Source organism: Electrona antarctica, assembly GCF_951216825.1.
Source record: "Electrona antarctica genome assembly, chromosome: 16".
NCBI classification, from domain to species: domain Eukaryota; kingdom Metazoa; phylum Chordata; class Actinopteri; order Myctophiformes; family Myctophidae; genus Electrona; species Electrona antarctica.
Window position 1 is genome coordinate 40,539,780 of NC_136797.1, and position 20,818 is coordinate 40,560,597.

Consider the following 20,818-nt stretch of genomic DNA (forward strand, 5'->3'; position numbering starts at 1 on the left):
TTTTTAATATAACTTGACTGGATCGTTGTGGTGATTTCTGTAACAGGTTTGTTTTATCTACTGGTGGTTCTTAGTCTGATCCCTTACCCTTTGAGCTGTCTGGCATGGTGGCACCTGCCAAGACCTGCTCTCTGCTGCAGTGGTGGGAGAGTACTTTACCTCTTACCACACCCAGACGCCCCATAGACAGACAGACAGACGACGTTGCTAAACGCTCAGGCGCAAGACGCAACCTAGAGCCTGGCCCTGCACGACGCCAAGGCCAGTGACCATCACAGGGTTGAAGGGCACCTCAAGCTATCCCGCCAGACGTGAGGCCAACTGACTGGTCAAGATGACACTGTTAAACTGTTAAGCGAGTGGTAAATGCGACTGATCCTTTTAAAAGTCTCAATGCATCTGAAGTGAAAACCGGTGCGAGCGCCTTTTAACTGCAGCTCCTACGCGAGCGGTGGCCCGCCCTCAATCGCTGGTCGTTGATTGGTCGGTTTAAATGTCAACTAACTTTCACAGTTCAAAAGTACGAACGCTCTTGTCGTGTTTATTTTTGCGTTTTGCAATTGTTATTATTTTGTTTTAATTTGTACGTTACGTTTGTTGAATCACCACTGCGGGCCACTGAGCAGATCTTAGCGTATAATTACATGCGCAATGAAATTATTTATTTCCATCAGCCGAGTGTGTGTCACAGTGTGTGTGTGTGTGTGCGTGTGTGTTGCATGTACACGACAACCACGGACACGGACCACCAATGACTTGTTTACATGACATCACGTCAGAGCACGTTCAGCAACCGTTCTGTAACTTCTGTAGCTACTGTCATGTGGGCCACATTTACATTATTAACCGAATCCCATTCATGATGTAAATGTGGTCCACATGACAGTACTATATTGATAGCAAACTAATCTATTCAATACACAGTCAGCAACACCCCTGTTGTTGTGTATTGAATAGAGTAGTTAACCTTTCGACTTTTGTGTCAAGTTCAAGGCCTTCTGTCTTGAACTTGACAGGGAACCTGAGGGGGGTTCAGGGGACCCCCTAAGGCCTATTTGAAAAGAACAGATCACAGGAAGTTCACAGGTTGGGTAAAAATTAGAGGACGATTTTCACCTATGTACTGTATATAGCCTATATAGATGGTAAATGGTGCATTTGTATAGTGCCTATATCCATTTACATAGATTCACACTGTGACACACACATTCTACACTGATGGCGGAGGAAAGCATGCAAGGCACCAACCTGCTCATCGGGAGCAAGGGGTTCAGAGTCTTGCTCAAGGACACTTCGACACTAACTCTGGGGTAGCCCGGGATCGAACTGGGAACCTTCCAGTTCCCAACCGGAAACTATACCCCTGAGCCACTGCCACCCCTGTATATACAGTATGTGACAAAAAACACCCCAAAGGAGTGGGGACTATTCTGTGAGCTTGCAGATTTGCTATTTAAAAAAAGACGTGGAACAAATGAAATGAGTGAAATAGGACTATCTATTTGCATGGTTGTGGCCAAAATTCAGGTTTGTTTGTTTAGAGCACTAATTGTGACATGTGATGTGGCAGGCAAGTCTATGTTTAGAGTAAGTTTTTCTTATTGGTCCAGTCCATACCCGTTCAGGGATATTCCTACCTCTTAAAGCTCTGGGTGAGTAGTCCTGAACAAGATCTTCAAGGACAAAGGAAATGGTCAAGCCCATTTCTAACAAACCTTTGATGGTGATCTAGACATCCACATTTAGGCACTGTAGTTTTATTGCGATAATCTACCACTGGTGGATTATCACAATACAAAATTACAAAACACGTGTGAAGTGAGGGGCGCTCTTATCATCATCATCGAACATCATCATGCATCATCTCATACTGGCCAATCAGAATGCCTGTTTGGTTAGCTGATTTGCTCGTTTACATATGACATACATTTTCCCTTCAATGTCAAGGGCGTTTAATGTTTTGATGTTTAATTTACGTCATATTTAGCAGAATTTTGACCCAACTTCTCCGTTCATTGTCAATGGCAAATCTTGAGACGTGAGGGGACAAAAGCTGTTTATAGAAGGGGCTAGCGCCCCTGAAAAATACAGTGCCTGATATGGACCTCTACATCACGGCATAAATTGTATAAAAGGAAAGGATAACCTTCACAACTCTTCCACGGTTTTTAACATATCGTGAGATATTCTTCTACATTCCTTTTCATCACAAACCCAAACCACCTGAGCGTCACTAAAAACCGTCATCTGGAACACTTAGAGTATTGATCCAAACACTCTTGAAGCCTAAACCAAGATGTTCAAGCCAGACATTTAGGAACAGTAAGCTGTAAAAGTCAATCTTCTAACAGAAATGGAAAACCACAGTCATGATTTTATTGTGAAGACAACTCCTGTATTGCTTTTTCAACTAATGTTACTTATGAACCAAGACAAAATGATTGTGTGCACAGTGCCTGGGACGTTCACAATTTCAGCTGAACACAGGAGTGAGTCTAGGAAGAAATAAAATAAAAACGACAATGTATCTTCCCACTCAAACACACTGCCAAAACACTGGACATAATTAATGTTTTGTAGCATACATACATAATAGATAGTTTAAGTATTTACAGACAAGTCTGTGAACATGTTAAACAGTTGAAAACATCCTCAAAGCCCCTTCTTAGGCATGATTTATACATCGTCATAAGATCGCCATGGCACGTCGTGTGAGCTTGTTGATCGGCTATTTCCGGAGCTTAAACTTTCAGAGCATAGATTAGGCCAGGAGTTCTCGATGTGGGGTCCAGGGACCATCAGGGTTCCTTGAGGGGGTTCCAAGTGGATCCTGTGTGACCAAATGGACCACCTGTAAACCACCCGTATGGTTCCATTTGCAGACTCAAGGGTTATAGGGGGTCGTTGAAATTAAAAAAGGTTGAGAACCAACAAATTAGGCGTTGTCCTCCTCGGGTAAGAAGACTCATCCGTCACTTTCCTGCCATAATGTCCCGCTGGTCGTGCCGCTTCCTTGACTACCTGTTCTTCTTCTTGTCTTTCTTGCTCTTGGAGGCGGTGTGGGTAGCAGCACTGGAGGAGAGGGGCATGGAATGACCGCTGGTCTTCAGGTGGTCAAACAGCTTGTTCCTCGTGGGAAACTCGTTGTTACAGGTCACGCAGCGCATACTGCCTTCCCTCTGGAACGGGAAATGATTCGTTAATAATAATAATAATACACCCAATGACATAATACACATGAGATTCAAATCTCATGGGGGGGAAAAACCGGGAAAGCATCCGTGTCATTTTAGATGTTGCTAGCAACATGATTTTTTGTTTTTTATATGGGAAAACATTAAGCTTCAGCACAGTTATGACGGGGGGGTGTAATGTCTTTTAAACTATTGTCACTATTTTACTATGCGACTAAAATAGTGATGTCACTATTTTAAACACTTTCTTTTGCAGTTGAAAATGTTATTCTTGTCCAGCGGCAGTTGTCAAAAGAGTAATGCAACGAGTTAGGGTAGGTACCCTCACAAAACAAATAGTTTACTGTAATCCTGGTGTCCTAAACTGCCTCCCCCTGGCCAGCCGGGGCGCCTGAAGGAGTTGAAAGGAACTGGTTGGAATAACGTGTTCCTTCCACGCGCTACGTCCAGCCGGGGAAACCCCCCCCCCCCCCCCGTCAGGTGAAAAGAAGTGGCTTGGACTCCTCGTGCATAGAAGGAAGCATGAGGTCAGTCCGCTGCTCTCCCCAGGTTGGCAGAGGGAGTGTAGCGCCCAGGATTACATTAGATCAGCGGTTCCCAAACCTTTTTGGCCATGTTACCTCCTGACCTAGCTGACACACCCCCCGACATGGAAATATAAATTGCATATTGCTATATAGACATACATTTCCTATTTATCCACATATATGCACATATATGAACCTGAATATGGCATTTATATGCAGCATAGGCTATATTCTGCATATACTTGCCATATATTGGCATAATATGTTAGTATATTTAAAATAAAATCATAGCACCACCATTAGCCTTTTCATGTCGCGCACCCCCTAGAAGGAGCCAGCGCACAAGGGGTGCACGCACCAGTTTGGGAACCACTGCATTAGATAATTGACACTGGGTGAAAAAAATGGGTTCCAAAACTCTTGGGATAAATATTTGAAGTAAAGAAAGTGTGCCAATTAAAGGCTCTTCAGCCTTTAATTGGCACACTTTCTTTACTTCAAATAGAATTGCTATTATCTTATTAATATTGTGAAAATGTGAAAAGAGTTGTGGCATCTGCTGTCTGGTTACCTCAGATGTTACCTCTCCTCCTGCGTGAGGCTTCACGTTCTTCTTGGTTTCTTTTCCGCCTCCCTTCTTTCCCTTCGTCTTCCCTGAACTGCTACGACACACACAGTTTAGCTTATTTGTACAACAACAATAATGGGTAGTAGTACACTTAAAACAACTTCAATAACTGTCTGGCATAAGCTGCTCATAATACAAATTAAAACAAAATAAAGCTGAGAAGAAGCACAATACAAAAGTCAAGTCAAAATTCAGCTTTCATGTACAATCCACCCTTTAACCTAGCTAGTTTATCCTTTTGTTGAAAGTGGCTCTAAAAACAGTTTAGGAATTAGGAGAAAGCAGACCCACCTCTTTGCTTCTATGTCGTCTCCCTGCTCCTCAAGCCTCTCAGAGGCATCTTCACTGCTGCCCGTCTGTGGTAGAGGCGTGCTGTCTGTCTGCACTGGAGAGGGGCTGTGTGCCTGCACTGGAGAGGGGCTGTGTGCCTGCGCTGGAGGAGGGCTGTCTGTCTGCGCTGGAGGAGGGCTGTCTGTCTGCGCTGGAGGAGGGCTGTGTGCCTGCGCTGGAGGAGGGCTGTCTGTCTGCGCTGGAGGAGGGCTGTCTGTCTGCGCTGGAGGAGGGCTGTCTGTCTGCGCTGGAGGAGGGCTGTCTGTCTGCGCTGGAGGAGGGCTGTGTGTCTGCACTGGAGGAGGGCTGTCTGGACGTTTCGAGTCATCATGAAGCTCTGGCTTCTCCTCATTCTCCGCTTCCTCCGGTGTCTTTGAGGCCGTTTGATAAACATAACACAAACTGTTTAACAACTGTACATTATATGGGAACTCCCAAACTTAACACATGCCACCTACGGTACTGATCCATTTTATGGGTAGATCATGATCATATAGATTGTACTGTATATAGTGTTTGTATCAGTTTGCCGAAACAGACAATACTCACATGTGCTGCTTTCTGCTGTCGCTTTTTCTTCTTCTGCTTTTTGGAAAGCCTGGGGACACCGATGACATGGGGTCATGTTTTCAATCATAATTACGACAACGTGGTAGCCGTCTGTGTCATATTCATAACAAGTATGTTATTTAGTCCAGTTGTTCTCAGAGTGGGGTCCGCGGTCCGGGGACCGCCAGGGGCCCTGAGGAGGTTCCAGGAGGTCCCCGGCTAAATTAGTTAATGATATACAGTAGCATCAACATCAGATTAACTATTTCCCGAAATACAATATTGAGTCAAAACCGTCTCGAAACCGATTGCTGTTGTCTGACAAACTGTTAACTGGGCATAAACTGGTTACTCCATTCCTTTTGTCTGAAGTTGCTAATCGGGACTGTAAACAATAGAGTAAGTTTTGGTTCGGATAGCTTCCGGCAACAATGGACGCTCAAAATTATTGTCCCGTTGCCCCAAGAGGCTAAATCGTCATCAGACGATAGTCAATTATTCTGAATGTGCTTGATCGTTTAGTCTGTTGCTGGTTGACTAGCTCTAGCAAAGTGGTTCCCAAACTGTGGTGCGCGCACCCCTTGTGGTACAGAGTGCCATGCTACGAGCTTGTAGATCTGCTATTTTTGAAAAATCATGAAAACGTGTGCAAATCTTTGAATATATATTCTTTCACAGCAAACGTTTTTAACTCATATCTTTGTTTCTGGGGGGTCCCTGGAACAACATATTTTCAGATGGGGGTCAGCGGCCAATTATAATTTTTGGGGTCCTTGACATGAAATATTGAGAGCCACTGATATCGAAACATAGCTTTTTCAGAAAACTGTCGTGGTTTAGAAGACATTTTGTAGGTCTAGAGTGACTAGAGTGACAAGAGTTCATGCAGCTTTCTTTGCTCCAGCATTTGGCGAGTCCCCCTGGATGAAGAGTATGTGCTACTGTACATACAGTACATTCCAATATGCTGAGTTGTATATGAGCTACGTACTTCTGTCTGGGTTTGTCCTCCTCCTCATCCTCCTCCTCCTCTTCCTCCTCTCCTGCCCGTTTCTCTCCAGGGTTCAACCCCAGCGACTCGTCCTCCTCCTTCAGCTGTTGTCGCAGCAACGTCACCATCTCCCGGTGCTTTTTAGACTTTTCATGATTCTTCATGCTGTAGAAATTAATCAGTTACAAAGAAGGAAGATATAAAAAAAGATATAATTCTAATTAGAATGAGTGATGGTGTGGCCGGGTAGTAGGTAAATATGTACCCAGCATTACACTGTAATGTTATATTTATGACATGCATGCATGCAGACTTGACCAGTTAAGCCCCATGCTGTATATTTCTTTGCACGTCGAATAGTGAAAACAGCTAATCTACAAGCTCACGAGAGCTTGTAGCTCTCACTTCTGAGATGTAATAGAATATAATGTAATATTTGTCATGCTTATGTTAGAGGCTTTTAAACAATCAGTACAAAGTGATTGAACATGCCTACAGTTTCTCTCTAAAGTCCCTCATCCCAATCTTTCTGAAGGAAATCTCAAAACACGCATGAGAGAATCTGTTTGCTTTCAAACAAGCTGCAATTTTCATCAGATTTCATGAAAAATGTTTTAACAGTATTTTTTTTTCTTCACTGAAATATTAATTTCAAATGATAATCCAGTGACACCAATCCATGAATAGAAATGTGAGTGACAGTGTGTGCCTCCTTCAAAGCACTCTGCTGCCCTCCTTTGGAAGGCAACAGCATGTGTCACAATAGCAAGTTTTGATGTTGTTTGTGGGTTTTGTCAACTGACATTGAACAGTCTCAGCTATCACAATGTTTAAATATCATCACGAATAAGAAACACAGTAATGAGTACACACATATACACACACACACACGTGCGTGCTTGTAAGGAAATAACCCTGTGACAAGTGATTTAATTCTCTCGTATGAACATAATACCTGGTAAAGTAAAACAAATGTGGCAACCGGTGAGGTGAAATGTGTAGAGAGCTGAACACTCACGCTTTATCAGATTTGAAGAGTTTGTCACATGCTGGACAGTACAGGTCATCATAGCAGTTGGTCATAACGTCATCATTTCCATTCGACTGCACTGCATCTGTTGAAACACATAGTTGAGCGCCAGTGTCACACGGGCGAAAATAGCTGAGCTACAAGCTCACAACGCATCGCCTTGTGATGCGTTGTGAGCTGGTAGATTTGACCATTTCTGTCACGAATGTGACGTGTGGTGATCTCCTGTCACGCAATGTAGATCTTCTATTTTCTACAGTACATGCAACATTGTTGCCACACCATAGTAGTCAGTGCGATGAAGGGTGAATCGGGCTCAAGGCCTATTCATAGTCTGGGTTTTCGGTGGTGAGGTGACCACCGCTCCTGTGGTGAGCTGACCACCGGAGCTGAAATAACGTTGAGCAGTGGTGAGTAAAAACAGAGAGAAGGGCTGGGGCGGTGGCGGTGGTTTGCTCTTCACCGCGGCTTGTGACGTCATGTTGTAGTTCGGTGGTCACCTCACCACTGAAAATCCAGACTATGTATGAGCCTTCAGTGTTCATAGCATAAGCATGTTGATCTGCTTTTTTTGAAGAATCGTGAAAATGTGTGCAAATCTTTGAAAAAGAAATCATGGCCAAATGTTGGGGGTCCTCCTTGACATGAAAAAGTTTGAGCACCACTAATATATAGCAAAATATGTTTTCAGAAAACTGTTAGGATTTAGAAGACATTTTTAGAATGGGCCTCAGCTCTTAATGGGTTCCACACACACACCTCCTTCCTCTGGGTGGGTGCTGTCCACTGCATCCATACTCTGGTCTTCTTCTTCACTTTCAGTCGCGTCTCCAAACTCCTCTTCGTACTGGGCCTCGATCTGCTGCAGCTCCTTCTCCAGTTCAGACATGGCTGCCCAGCTCTGCTCCTTGTACTCCTCTGCCAGTCTGACACACACATGGATACATTCATCATCAATCCTATCCCAGAACTCTTGTTGTCAGACCTTTTTCAGCTTGCCAGAACCTAACCTCATTACCTGGCACATAAGTGTAGAGGCTGAGCTGCTGGAGATGGGTCTCTCGTGGGGCACGGCACAACTGGTTGCCAAAGACTGTGATAGGTGGAGGAACACTATCGATGCCGTATGCCCCATTGGGGCCGAAAAGCACAAGTAAGTAAAAACCTAACCTAAATAGTTTTATACTCGATGGAGCCCTAAGTGCCGAATGTTAGACCCCAGTCACTGGGTACAGCTGCTGTAACGGTGATTTTGATGCCGGATCTCCACCGTATGTTTACACGGACCTCAGACACGCTTTGACATAATTTGCGATTTAGCCATTTCTGGTGAAAGACACAGCGGATGTGGATGCTATCAATCTCCACTCTCCATGAATGGATTGCCATCTGGTTGTGTTTATATTTTCTTAAGAGTGGGATACACCTGTCACCAAACTGCCCATGGTACATTGCTGGCAGTCAGGGGAAATTAAACAATAGAATATAATTCAGCATCTATATAGAATATAGATACTGCTGGGGTTCAATAAACAAGTCTAACTAGTTTCAGACCTAGAATATGGATGCTGCTGGGGTTCAATAAACAAGTCTAACTAGTTTCTGACCTAGAATATGGATGCTGCTGGGGTTCAATGAATAAATCTACCGCTCACTTGGCCTGGCTGAGTTTCTGCTTGCGTCGCAGCTCCTCCGTCTTCTTGAGCTTCTGGGCGTTCTGCTCCTCCACCAGGAGCTTGTGGGCCTGGACCCTGCGGTCGCGCTTGCGCACGAAGGCCACCAGCTGGCGCACCAGCTCGTTGCGCTCCTTGCGAGCCTTGTCCCGGGTCTTCTTGTTCTCCTTCTCCATGGCCCTCTTCTCCCAGCGGTTGGAGCCCTGGCGGCTGTCGTACTCCTCCTTCCAGGCAAAGTTCTTGCGGGTGCAGAAGCTCTGCCAGTAGCCATAGAACAGGTGCACGACCTGAGGAACGGAGATACAGTATGCCCCACCCCGGGTCAACTGGGAAATCTATGTTTCAACTGGGAAACACAACCTTTTGACATTGTTATCATATATGATATAATGGTTTATGAGTCCTGCACCATTTAACTCAATGGTCGCCAAGGACTTATTTAACTTCTTTTTCATGATGTCCTGGAGCGCCAAGGACGTGTTTTTCGTGTTTTATAACATGGTAAAAAAATAAAAATAAAACAAAATATTTTGTTTTTAGACTTTTTTTTTGAAAAAAATAAAAATATCTAAGATGAAAAAAGATATATATGGTGGCGGTCTGGGACTTTTGGCGCCCCCTGGTGGCGGTGAATGAGTTGAACCAGGAAATCTCTGTTTCAGAGCTTTGAGAAGCACTTTGCTAGCGTGTCTGACAACAGGGACTACCCATAACTCCGACATACCGTTAGTCAGACATTCGTGGCTGGTTAAGACTCCCATGTGGCTTCGACATACGTGGACGCTGGGCGGTTCATACTAACCAGTGGCCGGTTAAGACTAACACGTGGCTTCCGCGTGTGGTTAGGTTTAGGGTTAGTAATGTGTGAGTTGGACCAATGCACCTTCGGAACAATGAGCCGTCAGACTAATGACACGGCACTGTTTTTGCACTTACTAGATAGAGCTGGGAAATCTCTGGATCATTGCCTGCAACACCGTTTTGCACAATTATTGTTAAGTTTTATTTTTGTATAATGTATTTTTCACTGTATTTATTGTATCTTCTATGGACCCCAGGAAGATTAGTTGTCAGCTATTTGGGATCCATTAGTAAATAAACGATAAACAAACGTATACATACTGTACGTGTACATGATAATGATGAATGTGTTTGCATAGCTCTTTTCCTCACTCCACAAATGAACCGTGAAGAGTGCCTTCAACTTTTATGCCCCAGACAAATGGAATAGACTCCAGAACTCTCTGAAACTGGATAAACTGGTCTCTATAGAGACATTTAGGGTACTACTTGAAGTTGAGGATGCATTATACAAGGACTGTAGCTGTTTTGTGTAGCCCCTGTGTAATTGCATTACGATATAAATATATTGTTCACTATATCCACTGAATTTAAAATAGTGTTGTTGTTTTTTGTACATTGTGATTATGTTTTAATCAGGGCATCCTTGCAAAAGAGAGCATACTCAATGTTCTTCCCTGGTTAAATAAAGGTTAATAAATAAATAAATAAAAACAAAAGTTTAAACATTAATTAAAATAAATAAATAATAATAAACAAACATGTTTATATACAACTTTGTTTAAAGCACTGGCTGAATACCGTATCATAGTCACTCTGAGAATCCCCAAAGGACGGAAACTCCTCGTCCTCCTCTTCGTCTGCTTTGCTGTGCTCCATCTCCTCCTTCACAATGGACTCAAACAGGCTTCTGTAGACCATGTAGAAGCCCTGATGAGGACGGGTCGGATAAAAAAAACACAGGAAAAACATTATGTCAGGACTGTCACAACTATTTGTGTTATAACAACGTCATAGTGATTAATAAAATCCTTTTAAATCCCATCCAAGTCCATAAAAATGCCCTTGGCCTTATTTTTTGCTTTCTGCTTTCTTTTGTCCAAGGAACTGAATGTTCATTTGAACTATTCTGAAGATATATCAAATGTCAGGAATTATAATTCCTGGAATTGTGTATGCAATTCCAACATACATGTATTTGAGTGGTTGTTTTAGTTCATGCAATGTCCTGCACAAAACACATTTAACACATTTAACATAATTTTCACCTATGATGAGTGATGACATGCTCAAAATAGGGACACCAGGTTGAAACAGATACTCTCCTTCAAGACAGAACAGCAGTGTAAATATCTTTAAAGAACCATCTCAAGTTCATGCACATAGAACGACGCAAATTATTTCAGAGCATGAACACAACGGCTGACCTTCTTGTCATCTCCAAAGCCAGAGTAACAGGTTACGGTGAAGAACTGGACCAGGTCAACGCTGTCGTCTTCATAATCTCCACTCACTCCTCCTTTGCCTTTCAGCAACGCTTCTCTGTGGTTGTCATACCTGCCAATGCCATACATACGATGAAAGAACTGTATGGACCGGTGTATGCAATACTGGACACCTTGCATTATGTAGCGTGTAGCCTACCTCTTCTTCAAAATCAACCGTATTGTCAGTTTACACTGACATTCATTTCATGAACGACAGAGGCACAAACAGCCAATCAAAATCCATCCACATACACAGGATGTCATGTTGTTCCAACGAAATGACTCGCGTTCGACATGTTTAATACATATGTTATCGTTCATCAGCGTGGATGCTCACATCTATTTTGTTATCCAGCCTTGTATCAAGACTATCATAGGTGTATTTTATCGAGTCTGACTTTTGCTTTCGTATCATAGACAGTACCCGATAGCAAAAGTCAGACTCGATAAAATACATCTATGATAGTCTTGATCCAAGGCTAATTGTTCTGATTCTTTGCGTGGACAACTCTGGACATAGTTATTATTATCCATCAGCAGCACAGCAGTGGGTGCTCCCCACTCACCAGGCTCTTTCCTGGGGGTCACTCAGGACTTCATAGGCTGCCTGAATCAGCTTAAAGTGCTCCGCTGCCTCCTCAGCATTGTCCAAATTCTTATCTGTAAACAGTTAGATCATAGATAGGACTATTAGTAACACCTTTAGATAACGTGAGTCTGTGACAATCCGCTGCTTATTTAATGGAACATGATGACTGTGGCTGGCATTTCTATCAGGGGTCTTCAACATGGTGTCCGGGACCCCTGGAGGGGTCCTCAGAGTTACTACTTGAACCATAGAATTCCTTTTTTGCAGATCTACAAGCTCACATTGTAGATCGGCTATTTTCAGCAATGAGGTTTCAATGAGGGAAAAGGGCAAGGGATTTGATCAAGTATTGAGAGTTTAAGTGGTTCTGAAAATACACATCATGACATCAATGTGAATCCAACACCTGACAGTGCTGTCAAACTATAGTCAATATGTTTTTGTATTGAGTTGTACTTGAAATGTAATGTTAATAAATCAATCAATCAATATCTGAGGGTGTCCCTGTAGGGTCCCTGCTTCATCGCTCTCACACCTAAGGGGCCCTTGGCCTGAAAAACTTTGAAGACACCTGTTTTAACTGGTGGATATACAAATTAATACAAAATAGCTGATCTACAAGCCCACATGTGGAGGGGGGCTATTATTTTGGCCATTATTAAAACATACCTGGATGCCATCTGAGGGCCAGTTTCCTGTAGACTTTCTTGAGTTCGTCATCACCCGCGTCCCGTTTGACCCCCAGGATCTCATAGTGACACTTCATGGTGATGCCTGGTGTGCCAAATGTCCACCAATGTAATGACAGCTACACGTTAGCATGTAGCTAGCCGGTGTTGTATGGAATTATTTCCAGTGTTCAAGTTGGATTCAAATTATTATCACAACTCATCTAGCTATAACAAGCACGCCATTGTAATGCCTGGGACTGTCGTCACTCGTCATATTCAAAAATAAATATTAGCACTGTTATTATGCATCAATAATGTATAAAATATAATAACATTATTTCCAAAAGAAACAACTTGCGGCTTGTTGCGGTGAAACGTGTATACCAATCTCGCGAGAGGACTTGCAACGCGAGGTTTGGTATATAGGGTACTTTTTTGCCTGGTTATTTTTGCAAGGTAGATTTCTCTTTCACAACAGTGTTGTTTTTATTATTTTATTATTAAAGCTAGTCAAATATGTTAATCGCAGGTGTTGTATCATACCCAGCAACACAAAATGCATTCTCAGGGTGCTATTGCCAATGCCAACGTCACTACAATAAACACGGCAAATAGACACGGCAACGCTGATTACAACATACAACTCCGCCGCACAAGGGGGCGCTGTAAACGCGTGTCTGTGTCTGTTTTTTGTGTTTGTTCGAGGCAAACTTCCGGCCCAACAAGAAGAAGCACTGAAGCAGCATGGCGGCGATGAAGAGAAAACGTGGAGGAAAAGGAGCTGCTGAGAAAAATGCAAAGAAAGTGAAATTGTCACAGAATGGAAATGTACAACCGAGTGAACCCCAACAGCAACAGAAGGATGACATCATCGTCCCGGCGCCAGTATCTAGGGTGATTATTACTACTACTATTACTACAACTTATAACACCTGCGACTTATGTTAGCAACACTTTTCTTAGCTCTGGTGCTTTGGCATTAGAGCTATGGACCAGAGCTACACTTTTCTGTAGATTTTGTTACATTATCAGAAAAAAAACAACGTTTATGAACGATTGAAATTAACCAAAGGCCGGTTGCTTTCATTCCTACTACTTGTCAACATTGTGTCGACAATGAATGGACTACTTAGCTATTTATTTACCTCACTACTTTGTTCTCAATTATTATTATGTTTGTATTTTGTTATTGTTGCTTCAAGGGCTACAATGTTGATTAAACGTCTTGTATACTTTTCACATAAAGAATCTTGTGGTCATATTTTCCAAACAGGGCAAATGGACAAACAAGGAAAGAGTTCTCATTTTCTCCTCCAGAGGCATCAACTTCAGGACCAGACACTTGATGCAGGACTTGAAGACTATGATGCCTCACTCCAAAGCAGGTGAGTGTTGTAGTTTTAGTCAACAAAATCTTAAGCAATATTACATAGTTACTTTGCAGATTTGTATTGTGTATGCTGATAATGATTTATTATTATAGGTTAATATAATAATTACCCAGTAGCACGTTAAAATCAGCACCACCTTTACCAGCTGCAACATAATGAAAACATGAATGCATTTACTAATGTCCATTGATTGTCAAATGGGTCATTCTGCATATTATGTCATGTGAATTCTTATGCCAATACTTTTGTACTTTTATTCAACTAGTTTTGAATGCAGACTGGTTGCAGATTCTTTGTGTTGTGTTGGTACTTTTAATTACAGTACGTAACATTCTCGAGTACTTATTCCAGCAGTGATGATGTAATTCTCTTTCTTTAACAGATACAAAAATGGACAGGAAAGACAAACTATTCGTCGTAAATGAGGTGGGTTTACCTAATTTAGGGCGTCCCAGTTGTCATCTTTGGCATGCTTGAAAGTTGAAACTCTACATTATTTATAATAATACATGATGTCTTCACAGGTTTGTGAAATTAAGAACTGCAACAAATGCCTGTTCTTTGAAGCAAAGAAAAAGATGGACCTCTACATGTGGTGAGTGTGTGTGATCATTTTGATACAAAATGGTGTTTATATCTTTGAGCAAGCAATGCATAAATAATATTTTAATTTCTTACAGGATTGCAAACTCCCCTCATGGACCTTCAGCAAAGTTTCTCGTTCAGAACAGTGAGTTACAGTTTAAAAAAAAAAAAGTTCTCTCTGGAAACGACATAAAAAGCAGGTTTCTGTCAGTGATTCCGTGGAGTGAAAGGAAATGTAAAAAAACAACGGGAAAAAAAAACATGATTTATGTGATCCTTTGTTTCACAGTCCACACAATGGCTGAACTTAAAATGACGGGGAACTGCCTTAAAGGATCCAGACCACTGCTCTCCTTCGATCCTGTGAGTGGACAGTCGGGGACACACGCACACATCTTTAAAATATCACAGTCAAAAGCAATACTAGAATATATTGTGTACTAGTAGGCTGTATGATGTCGGTCTGTAATCTCTGGATAGATGTTGTCTAGTCTTTATTTAGACTTGCAGTGTTTGTTTTATTACATAGACAGATACTAGGCCTGGATGTTTACCTGGTATTCTAGTTTGTTCTTTGAGGCACTCCAGTTTGTACACTACTGATCTTATGACTATTATTTATCCATATCCATCTATCTATTTACCCAGACATTTAGCTAGGGACCACTGGGGGTCACCATTGAGAATCCTGGCTATTTTGCTTGAATACTGCATCTGAAATGTGACATACTGTACTGTTTGTTATATTATATTTGTATGTTATATAGATACAATAGACGCATCATTCAATGTCATTTTTTGTTGCTTTTTCCTTTAATAGAAATTTGACAAGGAGCCACACTATGCTTTGCTGAAGGAGCTCTTCACCCAGGTTGGTTTTCACTATGCAAGATGTTTGCCATGAAAATTATACAAATACACAAATCTATACTCTTGGTAATACACGTCGGTCATTTATTGTCTCTGGTGGAAACCTCATACTGTATGTCCAAACTGTTACTTTTCAGGATAAAAAAGAGAGGCAAAAGTAGCAGATCGATGAGCAGATTGCGGATCTGCTACTTTCTTTGATGCTTTTTTTTGTGTGACGCTGTAGTATGATCAAGTAGGGCGCAAATTTACAAAAAGATAAGCGGTTTCTGCCCGACAGCAACCTTATGGTATAATCATGATCCCTAGCCTCCTAGCGGAGGGTGGCTCCTACTGGTTGGTCAGGGTGCCTGGTGGTCAGTGGGGTATGGACGCTAGGAGGGATAGCATGTTCCTGGAGAATCTCCTCAACTTTCAGATGAAAAGAGGAGGCCTCGACGTCACGATAGACGTGATTGTCTGTGCTCTCCCTACCACCAACTGTAGGAGGTAGCGGTGACAAGAGGCTAGAAAGCACAGGGAATCTGGAATTGACATAACATAATGTGGGAGAAAGGGGTGAAAGTATGGGAGATTGGAGAAGAAAAAAATAAAGTGGTATTCATTCATTTTGTGTTCTTGTTTGTAGACATTTTCCACTCCACACTACCATCCTAAGAGTCAGCCGTTTGTCGATCATGTCTACACATTCAGTATAGCAGACAACAGGATATGGTTTAGAAACTACCAGGTGAGTTAATTACTTTTACTTATTTTTTGTTGGCATCAATTTATGCCTTTTGCTTGTTCATTGTCAATATCTGCCAAGAGATCAATAATAACGGCTCCAACATGTGTAGCAGAGAGGTGTGTTCTTTGTTTCCATCATAATCCGTTATCTTTTAACAGTGTTTAATGTATGTAGTATGTACTGGCAATCAGTTTATCTTGCTCGTTTGTTGATGAATGATATATTGCAGTCTTGTACTTCTCCAAGAATGCCACATAACTTCACCTCTATCTCTAAGCAAAGAGCATGAGGTTCTACACTTTCCATGTTGAGAGAAATTAATCTCATTTATATTTGACACCACAGGATCATCTTTTATTATCACATGATCATCTTGTATTATTGGTCCAGTTCATGTACTCAACTTAAGATGGCTCAAGGGCCACTCAGCAGAAATCCAAAAGTCCCAAGGGCCGCAAATTAAAAATGTCAGTGTTTTGTAACAGACTACACGACTAGTCTAAAAATTAAGGAAACAGAGTTAAAAGCCGCATTTCCATCTACAAGGCCAAACCTCAATGAACAAAAACATTGTGATTAATGATGAAGTTACAAAATGAGGATTAATTCACAAAATGTGAAGAGAACATGTAATGAACAAAGTATGTGGTTAATACTCTGCTACTACTATGCCATATCACTTTCTCTTGGAACAAACAATACAATACTTAATCTTGTTCAAAACAATGACGGGCTACAGATACATTATAGGGTCCGTGGGTTGAGTAGCACTTATGTAGAATAAGTGGCAGATTTTTATCACTGGGTGATTGGTCAAATATATATTGGTTCAAGTTGGTTATTTGTTGTTTTTCTCTGTCACGTCCAGATTATTGAAGAGGATGCTGCTCTGGTGGAGATCGGACCTCGCTTTGTTCTGAACCCAATCAAGATCTTCCAGGGCAGCTTTGGAGGCCCCACACTCTACGAAAACCCACACTTCCAAACTCCCAACATGGTATGCTCCAATCATATGGCAATCACCTCATTAAAGAAGTTATGATGATCTGATTATAATTCAGGAGTTTGATGTAATAGTTTGGTTAACTACATTCATTAGCCTGACATATTATAATGAGTACTCCTCTAGTTGTTAATTGCATGGATAATCAAGGTAATAAAAGTATTACTGTAATACCCTGCTTGACTCAAGGTGACCATATTCTACAAATGAAATAGAACCACTGATATAATCTTGATCTCTTGATTTAGAAGACAAGGACCCCAAAAATTGCAGTATGTAATTGGCCACCGACCCCCATCTGAAAATAGGTTGTTCCAGGGAACCCCCAGAAGCAAAGATTGAATGGTTTTCACAATTCTTCCAAAAATAGCAGATCTACAAGCTCTTAGCGTGGCACTCGGTGCCGTGCTATAAGCTTGTATATCTGCTATTTTTCATATCTAAAGTGTAAAAATAATGGTTAAAGTGGGTTAGGGGTTAGGCTAACCCTGACACAGATGCGTTCCACGTCTTAACACAATCAGTGCCTGAAGTCCTTCAAAATAGGAGCTCTGGGGTGCCGGAAAGACATGGCCGCTTTTACTCGGAAACCCATGACCCGGAAACAATCCACTAAAAAAAAGTTTACTTTACATAGCTAGCTTACATTGCGATCGTTTTAGTTTATACGATATATGATCCAAAAAGCGTTCATATTTTGCGGGAGAGACGGATGAGGAGCAGAAATGAAGCGCCAGTATATCGATCCGTTCAACACCACGGAGAGTGTGTGGCGACGTCCTATGTACGGAAACGGTTAATGGGTCCAAGTTTATTGTAAATCTTCTGACTCCCATCACATACACAAGGTTTTGATAACCATATCTGAGGAATCATTGAAAAGAGAATGTAAGTATACATATTGGAATTTGGCTAATATCATATCTAGGGATGCACAATATAATCGGTTGTATAATCGGAATCAGCCATAAAAATGCCGTACCGGAAAGTCTCAAAATAATCCAGATTAGTTGATCGGTTTTCACCAGCAAAAATAATAAATAAATAATAAATGTAAACATTCATCAACGAGTTCAAATTTGTTCTCCGCATTTGACCCATCTCTTGGAGCGGTGAGCCGCAGCTGTGCCGCACTCGGGAATCATTAGTTGATTTGACCCCCAATCCATTGATGCTGAGAGCCAAGCAGGGAGGCATTGGGTCCCATTTTTACAGTCTTTGGTATGACCCGGCTGGGGATCTAACCCCGACCTCCCAGTTTCAGGGCGGACACTCTTAAGCACAAGGCCACTGTCTGGTCAATCGGTATCGGCAGATATGACCCTGCAAATAATCGGATATCTGTCATATTTAATTATAATTAAAAGAAAATGTAATTTCATAATTGTGCACCCCTAATCATATCCATTGGGCTTTAACTTAACCCCCACCCGCATGTCCCCCACAGCACCGTCGCCAGATCCGATTGGCTACGGCAGCTCGCGTGCGCGAGAAGCAGATGGTCAAGGACCTCCAGAAGGCCAGGAAAACGGAAGCAAAGGAGGACCTGAACAAAGACGTTACAGCTGATGTCTTCCTGATACCCGGCAAGGAGAAGCACGTCCACATCCAGATGGAAGCGCCGGAGCCCAAGGCCCAGAAGATGAACAGCAAACGCAAAGTCTTCAAGCGACAGAGAATGCAGATGAAACGCTGAGAGATGAAAGCCAGATTACAGACTTTGTTGTAAAACCAACTGACCAAAGTATAAATCTGTCTGGAAGTGGACCGAGTTAACCTCAGACACGCTTCTGAGGAGAATGTCAGGGTAGTCATAACTCTGTTGGGTTGTTGTAAGAGAAATGAATCCATGTACATTGTGTGTGCTGCATGTGTTTTCCATTGTGTGCATATTGTTGTATTGGATGGAAACCTTGTATGGTTTAAAACAATTGAATAAAATAACCTGTGTTCCAATGGATACAATGTATGTAGTAATTTAGCCACAAGCTCTTAAATACTGTTCATCGGTTCGGTAACACTTTCTATGAAGCCCACATTTATAATGCAGTATGAGTCATAATCATTATGACTCATACTGCATTATAAATGTGGGCTTCATAGAAAGTCAAAGTTCAATATTTATAAAACCCTCAGACATAACCTTATTGCAAAAAAATAAATCAAGCTCTACTTTTGTATTAAGTAGGCAGTAGAGCTTTCATTTACAAAGAAAATTACATTGAAATGAAATGAAATGAAATCTATATTTACCCAGGGTATCTGGGCTAAGCTCAAGAACTTGTTTCCAGACAGGCCCTGCTCATAGAACACATTTCATCGTAGTGGTTGATGCCTTGTTCAAGGGCATTTCAGCGGTGGTAATTTTAACGTGTCGGACGGCTGGTTCGAACTGGGAACCTTCCGGTATCTAGACCGCGCCGCTATCCGTTCGGCCACCGCTGCCACATGCAAGGTTTCTGCCTGACAGTGATATGTATTTTGCCAGTCACGGACTGCTTCAGAATACATATCGTTAATATACTTTAGTACGCAAGTACCCAGCTGTGAGTGTGTAACTTAATTTTCTTTGTTATGGAAATGAAGTTAACTATCATGTTCTGACATTGTAATGCCTTAGCTTAGTTCTATGCGAAAATGGCTGTGACATGCGTACAGCCTAAAATACACTACAAAATTGTGGTATTCTTTAACACGACCAGAGGGCTGCAGAGCATTTTCAATTGTGTTCCTTGTAAGGTCAATCTAGTTGAGATCTAAAAAGGGAAACCTTTTGTGTCCTTCCACGGCCCACCTAATATATTTATTACATTTCAGTGCATTTCTCAACATGGACATAGATTATACAACCCCAAATAAAATAAAGGTTCATTAAAGTGCTTTTTCAGGATGCTGTGACTGCAAAGCAAGAAAGTGACACTAGATTCACCCACTAAGTTGGTTTCAAAAGTTCACACCAACAGGAATATTTCAGCTGGAATTAAGAGTTTGAGAGCCCCTGAGCTGCAAATTGTTCTCATTCTTATAGATCAAATGCTTCAAAATATAGCACATTTTTAGCATAAACTCACGAAGGAACAAATATGTATTATGTAATTACAGGTCACATTTGAACCACATCCCATTGACCATGAGTCAATATTATCTGCTTCAAATTTTCTGCGTATAACAAATCCATACTAATGCTCATAAGATGGTACCATTTGTGTCAACTCAGTTTATCTCAGAGGAGGGCTAAGATTCCAAATTTATTTTAGATTAATGCAAGAATGGCTGTCAGCAAGCCAACTTTCAAGGAAGAGAACAGATTCTATAACTCTTGGAAACCTCATCGATGTCATTAGTGAATACAAATTATATGAAGATGGGGTTTAAAATGGATGAAGTGCTTTAAGCATGTATTTGTGGCAGCCCTTGGAATGGCAGTCTTTGCTATTATATATACTGTAGATGCTGAATGGAGGTTGGGAGGCAGAGTGTGAGGACTCATTAACACCAGGTTTCATATTAGTTTCCATACCTTCCCTTATCAGCCATTGAATCCATGGCCAAGTATTGCTGTCCTGTTAGCTTGATATCACAAGCATTGGCCTCATTCACAAATGTACATTAAGATTTAATCCAAGTGTACTTACGAACGTTTCCACAAACATGGCAGATGTTTGTTAGACGAATGTGTTAAAAATTACTTTTGATCAAAATATACTTGTTAGGTATGTGGGATTAAGGCATTATGATCATATGTATTGTACAAAGTACAAAAATGACA

The 20,818-nt window shown here is 41.6% G+C and overlaps 2 protein-coding genes across 4 annotated transcripts; one reads left to right on the plus strand and one right to left on the minus strand.

Annotated features, from left to right (window-relative positions):
- Positions 1–2,327: 2,327 nt before the first annotated feature.
- On the minus strand, positions 2,328–12,872 carry dnajc21 (DnaJ heat shock protein family (Hsp40) member C21). Of its 2 annotated transcripts, none has more exons than XM_079524217.1 (12): positions 12,469–12,872; positions 11,777–11,870; positions 11,151–11,280; positions 10,525–10,653; positions 8,905–9,209; positions 8,009–8,175; positions 7,238–7,334; positions 6,220–6,384; positions 5,229–5,277; positions 4,641–5,050; positions 4,293–4,380; positions 2,328–3,179 (listed from the first exon to the last, which is right to left on the minus strand). In XM_079524217.1, exons 1-12 carry the CDS (start codon positions 12,563–12,565, stop codon positions 3,018–3,020), a joined length of 1,893 nt encoding a protein of 630 aa, XP_079380343.1. In that variant the 5' UTR covers positions 12,566–12,872; the 3' UTR covers positions 2,328–3,017. The 2 variants fall into 2 exon arrangements, with proteins under 2 accessions (XP_079380343.1, XP_079380342.1); XM_079524216.1 differs by having other exon boundaries at positions 4,293–4,383.
- A 255-nt stretch (positions 12,873–13,127) lies between these two features.
- On the plus strand, positions 13,128–19,009 carry bxdc2 (brix domain containing 2). Of its 2 annotated transcripts, XR_013791949.1 has the most exons (11): positions 13,128–13,364; positions 13,744–13,855; positions 14,244–14,287; positions 14,386–14,456; positions 14,542–14,591; positions 14,736–14,809; positions 15,267–15,317; positions 15,945–16,046; positions 16,915–17,043; positions 18,497–18,820; positions 18,879–19,009. XR_013791949.1 is itself a non-coding variant. In XM_079524764.1 (10 exons), exons 1-10 carry the CDS (start codon positions 13,215–13,217, stop codon positions 18,743–18,745), a joined length of 1,032 nt encoding a protein of 343 aa, XP_079380890.1. In that variant the 5' UTR covers positions 13,128–13,214; the 3' UTR covers positions 18,746–19,009. The 2 variants fall into 2 exon arrangements, 1 of the variants encoding a protein (XP_079380890.1); XM_079524764.1 differs by having other exon boundaries at positions 18,497–19,009.
- The last annotated feature ends 1,809 nt before the right edge of the window (positions 19,010–20,818 follow it).